General features: G+C 43.0%; 1 protein-coding gene across 1 annotated transcript; it reads right to left on the bottom strand.

Annotated features, from left to right (window-relative positions):
* Positions 1-470: 470 nt before the first annotated feature.
* On the bottom strand, positions 471-8,207 carry arpc5b (actin related protein 2/3 complex, subunit 5B). Its single transcript, XM_039002015.1, has 4 exons — positions 7,953-8,207; positions 2,996-3,068; positions 2,591-2,767; positions 471-2,173 (listed from the first exon to the last, which is right to left on the bottom strand). The coding sequence occupies exons 1-4, from the start codon at positions 8,090-8,092 to the stop codon at positions 2,111-2,113; spliced, it is 453 nt and encodes a 150-aa protein (XP_038857943.1). The 5' UTR covers positions 8,093-8,207; the 3' UTR covers positions 471-2,110.
* Between the last annotated feature and the right edge of the window lie 2,205 nt (positions 8,208-10,412).

The following is a 10,412-nucleotide window of genomic DNA, read 5'->3' as shown; positions in this document are numbered from 1 at the left end:
GGGGTATGATAGTAGGTGCCAGGCGCACCGGTTTGTATCAGGAACTGCAACGCTGCTGCGTTGTTCACACGCAACAGTTTCCCGTGTATAAAGAATGGTCCACCACCCAAAGCACATCCAGCCAACTTGACAACTGTGGGAAGCATTGTAGACAACATTGGCCAGCATCCCTGTGGAACGCTTTCAACACCTTGTAGAATCCCTGACCTGACGAATTGAGGCTGTTCTGAGGGTGCAACTCATTATTAGGAAGGTGTTCTTAATGTTTTGTCCACTGATGGCTTTTTAAAATACTGATCAATTATCAGGAAGAGACCCAAAGTGCCATTTACAAATCACAATAGAAAAACCATGATACTTTAACAAACACAGGTTAAATGTGGGGGTGGCAGGTAGCGGTTAGAGCGTTGGGCCAGTAACCGAAAGGTTGCTGGATCGAATCCCCGAGCTGACAAGGTATAAATCTGTCGTTCTGCCCCTGAACAAGGCAGTTAACCCACTGTTCCCCGGAAGACCGTCATTGTAAATAAGAATTTGTTTAACTGACTTGCCTAGTTAAATAAAAAAATACGTCAAGAAAGAGACACCATGATTGACTAGCAGTGATGGCATACAAAATATACTGGTGAGGGAATGTGACCCAACAGAGACAGAGACGGAATACATCCAAGGCAAATTCTCTGTTAGTCAAAATACTAATAATCATAGATATAGGGTTGGAAGATTCCGGACCCTTTAAACATATTCCCTAGTTTTACCGATTGGCCGATTCCCGGAATCAAGAGGGAATAAATTTCGGAATCCTACAAACACGATTTCTGGAAAACCAGGAAATGTATTGAAAGTTTGCAACCCTAGTCCTTAGTGAAACTATTCTTATGTCCTGGAAGCACTACAAATGCATCCCTTACTAAACAATATTACAACAGAGTCTGACATGATAATTCCCTGTACATGATTCAGTGAGTGAGAGAACACTGTGGAATAGGCATAGATCTCACTAAACCCATACTAGGACACCACTTAGACTGCATGCCCTTTACATTAGCTAAGGTAGTGTTTTTACAGGAACACAGTCTAGGATTAATAACAGTGGTGCTAGTAGTAAAGGGGGGCCGTAATGCATCGTGGGTATTAATCCCTAACTAGGGCAGGCAGGATGGCTGGACCACCCCTGCTGGCGAAAACTTCCCCCACCCGCAAATCCACCCCGCTCCATCTGTGGCTGTGCTTTTCAGGAGCCTCCCTCCCTCTGCCCCCACGGGTTACAGAAGGGCAAATTAGGGATTTTCTGTGGAATTATAAGATTTTGTTCCATCAGGAATTTTCTGATCAGCTTTTTAACAAAGACACCGGCCTATCAGAGCTTTAATTTTAAAAAAGAGTAGCAGGGTAGACAAATGAGCTGACTGTTATAAAATAGATTTTTCCTGAGAGAAACAAAGCCATACCTAAGAAGAGCTCTGTAGCATTGTGTTGGTGTGTGTTTGAGGGTCTAGGGAAGGAAAGGAATAGAGAGCTCTGTAGCATTGTGTTGGTGTGTGTTTGAGGGTCTAGGGAAGGAAAGAAATGGAGAGCTCTGTAGCATTGTGTTGGTGTGTGTTTGAGGGTCTAGGGAAGGAAAGGAATAGAGAGCTCTGTAGCATTGTGTTGGTGTGTGTTTGAGGGTCTAGGGAAGGAAAGGAATAGAGAGCTCTGTAGCATTGTGTTGGTGTGTGTTTGAGGGTCTAGGGAAGGAAAGGAATAGAGAGCTCTGTAGCATTGTGTTGGTGTGTGTTTGAGGGTCTAGGGAAGGAAAGGAATAGAGAGCTCTGTAGCATTGTGTTGGTGTGTTTTTGAGGGTCTAGGGAAGGAAAGGAATGGAGTAAAAATACTAAAAACGATTCCAACTTGGCATGTGTTATGTGTTTGGGTGAATGTGTGAACCAGCTGTATCAGTGTGTGTGTGTCTGTGTACGGAGACATAGGGAAGTGAGATCTGAAAAGAAGCAGAGACAGATAGGAGGGATCTCCTCTGTGACACGCTGTGATCTACTGGATATCATCCTTGTGTTGTAATGTGCACCAGACGGTCGCTGTGAAGAACATGGCTCCTCTCCTCCTCTGTTAGTTAGACAGTCTTCCTGGCCGTTAGTACTCTAACGATGCATCCCAGGCCACCTGCAGATAGAGCCTGGGACAGAGGGGAAGGAAATAAAGGGATAGCATGTAACTTACATACCTTATCATATGCAACTGTGTTTATCAAGTCTAATTAGTGTGTGTGTGTGTGTGTATGATGGCAGTACTTTTATCAAGTCTAATTAGTGTGTGTGTGTGTGTGTGTATGATGGCAGTACTTTTATCAAGTCTAATTTACGTGTGTGTTTTTTGTTATCCTCACAAGGATAGTAAAGCAAGGAACGTTCAGACAAGTGGGGATACTTCACTGCTATTTTAGGCTTAGGGTTTAGGTTTACAATTAAGGTTAGGACTAGTGGTTAGGTTTAGAAGTTAGGTTTAGGTTTTATGGAAAATAGGACTTTCAATGGAAATCAATTGTTTGGTCCCCACAAGAACAGTAAAACATATGGTGTGTCGATGGCAGTACCTTTTCATGCCACTGCAGCAGGACGGCACTGCTGTTATCCGATGGCGTCTCAAAGCCTTTGTAGATGTACTTCATGAGCAGGTCCACTCCGTTCTTATCCAGAGACTGGACCCCCTTCTCTACGTCACTGCTCTTAAAGGCACTCAGCACCTTCAACACAAGGCCCTCGGCACAGTCCTGACAAAACACAATAAAGTTCCCCTATTATGTACGCAAAGAAATCTCCAGGGAACCCAACTTAGTAACAGGTGAAAAGAAGCTACGATACAGCCTACATTCATAGTTCCTATGACTAAGTCTCTACTGAATACATTAGGTGGACCTAATGTTTATGTGGGCCTAAATGGAAGTCACACACATATCAGCTCATTGTAAGTCTTTTTCCATTGAGTTGTCTAGACTCACCTTGACGTTCTGGTTCTTGGTGTTGATTGGTGGGTTCTTCAGGACTGCCTGCAAGGCCTCCATCAGGTTCCCTGTGCAGAGAGGGGTTAAGGAGGCAACGTGGACAATATCTGGTAGTCTGGATTATAACACCGTCCTAGAACAACAGTCTGTCCAATCAAACCTAACCTCGTCTTTGAAAATAAAATAGAATCACATCAATACATTGAATGTCACAGTTTACTACCAATCAGACACTTGACAACTCAGTGTATGTAGCTACTGAACAGACAAGCAATCTGGGGTGTATTTACTAGAAACCAAAAGGAATCAAACAGAAGCCAACAGAATGAATTTGTCCAATAGAAACTCTCGTTTTCGCTGCAAAACATTTTCCGTTTGGAGTAAACGGATTCTGCACTTTGCGCTGCAAAGCATTTTAAAACTGTTTGCTGAGGTCTTGGTCTGAATGAAAACACCCCTGGCTACACCAGAGAGGAAGAGGCGAAGCGAGAGAGTTTACTCCGCCCAAAATCTGTCCACGTTAAGCAGATCATTAATTATTAGGAAAGTGAGGATTCTTGAATGAGAGAGTGGCGAATTTGGTCAAGACAACAAAAAATATATATATTTTTAATCGTGAGGGTTATTTGATCTAACAGAAGTCTTATAATGCTTAGGAAGCCTAGAGGTTAACCGCATTGGACCAGTAATCGAAAGGTTGCTGTTTTGAATCCCCGAGCCGACATGTGAAAGATCTGTTGATGTGCCCTTGAGCAAGGCACTTAACCCTAATTGCTCCTGTAAGACTCGCTGGTGTCAGCTAAATTATGTAATTGTAGAAATATAAGGGTTAGGGATGCACCGATGTGACATTTCTGGCCGATACCCGATATTTTCCTTGCCCCCCCCCCCCCCCCCCAAAAAAAGCGATACCGATATTTACAATTTTAGCGGCCTTTTAAGCATTCTAGTACAGTTACATAGTTAACACACACACACGGACGCAGCGGTCTAAGGCACGAGGCGCTACTACAGTCCCTGGTTCGAATCCAGGCTTTATCACATCCGGACGTGAATGGGAGTCCCATGCACAATTGGCCCAGCGTCGTCCGGGTTTGGCAGGGTAGGCCGTCATTGTAAATAAGAATTTGTTCTTCACTGAATTGCCTAGTTAAATACAGGTTACACACACACACAGCAAAAAGTTTGATCCTCGACTTCGGCGATGTCATTTACAAAATAGCCTCCAATACCCTTCTCAATAAATTGGATGCAGTCTATCACAGTGCCATCCGTTTTGTCACCAAAGCCCCATATACTACCCACCACTGCAACCTGTACGCTCTCGTTGGCTGGCCCTTGCTTCATACTCGTCGCCAAACTCACTGGCTCCAGCTCATATACAAGACCCTGCTAGGTAAAGTCCCCCTTATCTCAGCTCGCTGGTCACCATAGTAGCACCCACCTGTAGCACGTGCTCCAGCAGGTATATCTCTCTGGTCACCCCCAAAGCCAATTCCTCCTTTGGCCGCCTCTCCTTACAGTTCTCTGCTGCCAGTGACTGGAATGAACTACAAAAATCTCTGAAACTGGAAACACTTATCTCCCTCACTAGTTTTAAGCACCAGCTGTCAGAGCAGCTCACAGATTACTGCACCTGTACATAGCCCATCTATAATTTAGCCCAAACAACTACCTCTTCCCCTACTGTTTTTATTTATTTTTCTACTTTGCACATTCTTCCACTGCAAATCTACCATTCCAGTGTTTTACTTGCTATATTGTATTTACCTTGCCACCATGGCCTTTTTTTGCCTTCACCTCCCTTATCTCACCTCATTTGCTCACATTGTATATAGACTTATTTTTCTACTGTATTATTGACTGTATGTTTGTTTTACTCCATGTGTAACTCTGTGTTGTTGTATGTGTCGAACTGCTTTGCTTTATCTTGGCCAGGTCGCAATTGTAAATGAGAACTTGTTCTCAACTTGCCTACCTGGTTAAATAATGGTGAAAAAAATAAAAAAATGCAATACGGCTTTCCTCAGTAGGAAATCCTCTTCGACCCACTGTGCTGTCAGACTCAGCATGCTCATGGTGCTGACGTCGCTCGTCCAAATGTCAGTCGTGACGCCCATAGCAAGCAGTATAATGACTTCCATTATCTTGCCGTTAATGGATTTCGCCTTTGAGTTGTCTCGCTGAAATTCTTACTCTTTTAAATGACTGCTGGACTTCAACTTGTTTAGTTGTTGGAAGTGTGCGCTTAATATTTTTCTGCTTTTGTTCTGTGTAGAGCTGTATTTTTTGGGTCGTCATTACGTCATCTACCTACGTTATAAAGGTATGCACGTCAGCTTTGACATCAGTTTTGCACATCAGCGTTAAACTAGACATCAGGTCGATGCCGATGTTGTCATTTTTAGCTAATATCGTCCGATTCCGATATGCTCACCGATATATTGTGCATCCCTAATAAAGGTGATACATGTGACATCCTGGTAACTTTGAGAACTTTATATCATTGTTGTCCCTGACGAAATTCAAGGCAGTCTACGCATATTCATGACGCTAGCACAGCATCTCACTCTCGATTGACTACAGAAGGTTAACGTCAACACTGCTCATCGAAAAATAAGTATTCAAATAACGAGATGTATCCACCAATCCAAAGAGAGGAATAGGTGAGAGCTTGACAGCCCACCCTTCCGCTCGATGGACAACAAATCCCATTGTTAGAGCGGAGACACAAGCATCTCATCATTATATCCATTATCTCTGGCAACACCCACCAACACAGCAGTGACTAAGGGGGCAGTTGAAATCGGCCAGGGGACAAAACATTTTGGGTTTCTTGCGTTGGAATTATACTGAACTCTGCTTATATCACACTATACCACAATAAACAAAAGTTCAAATCCAGAGACTCCGAGTGCTTTTGAAAATACAGGTTGGCAAGAAATTGGTAGCCCATCTAAGCTGTGCTGTATCAGCGTAACATAGGGGCCTTCTAGCAGTAGTAAGGACAAAGATTTAGCAGGAGGCAGGCAGGTAAAGGTGCAAATAAGTGTTGGATTTATTTACACAGAACCTGTGTTTCAAAGATTACGCTGATATTTACAAATATACACTATACAAAAGTATGTGGACGCGCCCACAGGGGAGAGAGACGCGTCTTAACTTCCAATGCTCCATCCCCCTGCCCAACCCCCCTCCACGCCACTCCGCCAACCGCCAGGATGCCCGGCATCAGAACATTCCAGGCATTCCCGTGATTGGCAGATAGCAGGTTGATTGGCATGTCGGACCCCGCGAACACTGGGTACTGGTCAGTACAACACAACCACCTACTAGCCTAACACATAACACACAGCTGTCTGTGCGGGTCGCTACAATATATATATATATAATATATATATATATATATATATTTTTTAAATACAACTTTCCCTCAACATCAGCAAGACAAAGGAGCTGATCGTGGACTACAGGTAACAGAGGGCCAAACACACCCCCATTCACATCAACGGGGCTGTAATAGCGCGGGTCGAGAGTTTCAAGTTCCTCGGTGTCCACAAGGACCTATCGTGGTCCAAACACACCAACACAGTCGAGAAGAGGTCACGACAACGCTTATTCCCCCTCAGGTGGTTGAAAAGATTTGGCATGGGCACTCAGATCCTCAAAAAGTTCTACAACTGCACCATTGAGAGCATTATTGTTACTATTTCCTATTTATTTAGCAAATGTGTGTCTTACTTTTTAACTCTGTGTAACAGTTTAACTTTAGACCGTCCCCTCGCCCCGACACGGGCGCGAACCAGGGACCCTCTGCACACATCAACAACTGACACCCACGAAGCATCGTTACCCATCGCTCCACAAAAGCCGCGGCCCTTGACCACTACTTCAACTCAAGGTCTCAAAGCGAGTGACGTAACCAATTGAAACGCTATTAGCGCGGACCACCGCTAACTAGCTAGCCATTTCACATCCGTTACATCTGCACTGTTGGGAATGGACTCGTAAGTAAGCATTTCATTATAAAGTCTACACCTGTTGTATTCTGCATGATTTGACAGCACAGATACATATTTGTTTTGCCCCAACCTGTCACTCAATCATTTGAACTTTTTATTTATGTAACGTTAGGGACATAAAACAAAAATCTGAGGGTATACAAAGTTTGAACTGAGGGAGCAAGGCCCCTTTTGCCCCCTTGTGGAGCCGGGTTCTCAACACTCACACAGGAAGTGCTGCAGAGAGATTCGTCCCGTTGCTACTGACTTATAAGGCATTGAACTCCACTTCCCCATTCAATGTTTATCACAAGCCTCAGATGACATTGTCGTGAAACTTACTCTGAAGGGTATATGAGGGAATCTAAAGGAACCAACGGCTAGTTATATCCCTTTTCTGAGGAGTTGTAAAACAATCCCTGGAATGTGACTACCAAACAGGGTTGGGGTTCTTCATTGGGGTACTTAGGTTATCTTGAGCTGAAATTTAATTGATATTGACCACAATAATCCTTCTTATCAATGCTTGTAGATAAGTAGCCTCAATCATACGAAACAGCGAGTTCACTTACTTGTGCACATTCACACTTACCGGCAAATTGAATCTAGGCGAGTATTAACGTTTGACATCAATTGTTTCAATCGTTTCCAAAACAGGCAGAACCATTGTCAACAATGTCATCCCAGTTTTCAGCATCTAACAATCAAGCAATATCAAGTAGTCCTAATAAACTCAGACCGTTCTTATTATACCTCAGTGAGTCCGACAACTAACAAGCTAACAAGCTAGCCAGCTGCCAACCCTACTACACCTCGCCAGTTGAGACATGATGGCACTTGGCTTGGCACCAGAATTACAGCAGCACCAACACTAATGCATGCAAACGAACCGGCAGATACACTGGCCAAATGAGCAAAAAAAGCATTGCTTTGCTAGCTAGATAAAAGGATATTGTCTGATTAGCGAGTCCACTTCTGCCTCGTCAGGACCCAGCTGATTTTCACCTCCATCCTCCTCGTCAACAAATTTGTTCTCGTCGTATTCGTCAACGTCTACTGTCCTGAATCGATTAGACACTGTATTCTTCGACATTGTGCTAAGTTTACGTCCCTTCTTTAGATACAAAATAATGACATTTAGTGATAAAATCTGCCGTTTACAGCTCTAGTTTGAGAGCCTTCTTTCCTTCTCCCTGCCTCTCACCAGCGTCTCGTCAGCAACAACAAAAACGACAATATTCTAAATAAAAGTATCTCACGTAATAGTATAAAAGTGTCAATATCCTGTATTTATTCATGATATATGAAAAATAATTGTCCAAACATTAACAATGATTCATATTTGTTCATATTTAAGTGACATTTGGGTTTTATAACATGTTCTAATGTCAAATAAATTATTGATTTCGTATCATACACATATTCACGTTTTACTGTGGACTTTTATTTTAAAGGCAAAATCAGAAAACCGGAAGTCTTAATGTGGATGAGATCAGAGAGAAAAAGGAGGAAGAGAGAGGACCAACTCGGCAGAAAATCTGTCTCCATCCAGCAGGTGGCGTTTTTGTGTTGTTTCGCCCACCAAGCAAACAGTTTTTGTATGTAGGTCAATGAGAGCGTGGAATTTGGTCAACAACAAAAATGATGTCTTATTTGCTACGTGAAGTTTATTTGATCGAATGGAAGTTTTCGTAATCCTTAACCCTCCTGCTGTGTTCTGGTCGAATTGGACCGATTTACAAGTTTTCTCTCTGAAAAATGTAGTTAATGTAATCTGATTGTCATAAGGTTCCATGACTTTGTCCACACAGGGGATCTGAACACACAAAATACATTTAGATGATTTTCATTACATTTTGGGTGTTTTATTTATCTTTTGTCTACCTGTGGTGTTCCCGGGCACATGCCCATTCATCAGATGGACACACTTCCTCTCCCAGACCCCCACATGCGTGTGTGTTTGAGCACACACACACCCCACTCCCCTTCTTGGCTTCCATGGCAATCCCCACGGGAACCTTTCCCCAATTGAATATTTCCCCCACGGGAACCACACCTGTTGGCATTCTCACAAACAATTGCAACATTGTTTCAATAATATATAGAACTTTTCTAGCATCTCTGGTATATAAAGCTTTGTTGAGGCCTTGCTCACAATTCATTCTGTGGAAGCACAATGACCAAACGATATACTGTATGCTCTTGATCATATTTTTGATCATGACACTGGTGAGGAGGAGAGTCCTTGTTAAACTCTGACACAAAGTAGTCTGTGATAAGTTGCACAATATGTTTCATCTGAGTATTTGTTAGTCAAAATAATCCATACATTACATTTTTACTCAAAAACGAGTTGTATGAGCTCAGGTCAATGAGGCCTACAGGCCATAAATAGCAAATAGAAGTTCAAAACTTGAAATGTTCACAAGAACTTAAGTTGATAAAAAGAGTTAACACAACATTAGGTGATAATATATGTATTATTATGGATTTATAATCAGCAATAATGGGGCGGTCATTTTGGACCGGGAACACAGAATTAATTAACATGAAACAAACACAACAGGAGGGTTAAATTGTTATGAGTGTACTGATATAAGTAGGGCAGGTGACATCCCGGCAACTTTGAGAAAAATACCTTATATCGGAGTTGTCTCGAGATGGCTATGCATACACAGGATGGCGCCGACAGACATGGCAGCTCTCTACCACCGGCGGAGAAGAGGTATTCGGGGGGGACTTCTAGTCCGACTCAGGAGGCGTGCTCTCCATCCACCGCTTCTGAGTATATCTCTGGACAATAAAGTAGACGAACTCCGGGCGAGGATCTCCTTCCAGAGAGACATCAGGGACTGTAGCATACTCTGCTTCACGGAATCATGGCTCTCTCCGGATATACTGTCCCCATCCACACAGCCAGCTGGGTTCTCAGCACATCGCGGAGATAGGAATAAAGAACTTTCTGGGAAGAAGAAAGGCGTGGTGTATGTTTCTGTCACGTTCCTGACCTTATTTCCTTTGTTTAGCCTTGTTTAGTTGGTCAGGACGTGAGCTGGGTGGGCATTCTATGTTATGTGTTTCTATGTTGGGTTCATTGTATTAGCCTGATATGGTTCTCAATCAGGGGCAGGTGTTTTACGTTTCCTCTGATTGAGAACCATATTAAGGTAGGCTGTTCTCACTGTTTGTTTGTGGGTGATTGTTGCTGTGTCTGTGTTTGTTCGCCACATGGTACTGTTTCGTTTCGTTCGTTCGTTTGTTCCTGTTCGTGCGTTCATGTTTTATGTTCTCAAGTTCAGGTCTGTTCACGTCGTTTTGTTATTTTGTATTTTGTCAGTGTTCTGTTTAGTTGGATAATTCATTAAAATTCAACATCATGAACATTCACCACGCTGCGCCTTGGTCCTCCTCTC

This window comes from Salvelinus namaycush, chromosome 10 (genome assembly GCF_016432855.1).
Source record: "Salvelinus namaycush isolate Seneca chromosome 10, SaNama_1.0, whole genome shotgun sequence".
Classification (NCBI taxonomy): domain Eukaryota; kingdom Metazoa; phylum Chordata; class Actinopteri; order Salmoniformes; family Salmonidae; genus Salvelinus; species Salvelinus namaycush.
Note: the sequence above shows the minus strand (reverse complement) of the source record. Positions and strands in the feature narration are given on the sequence as shown.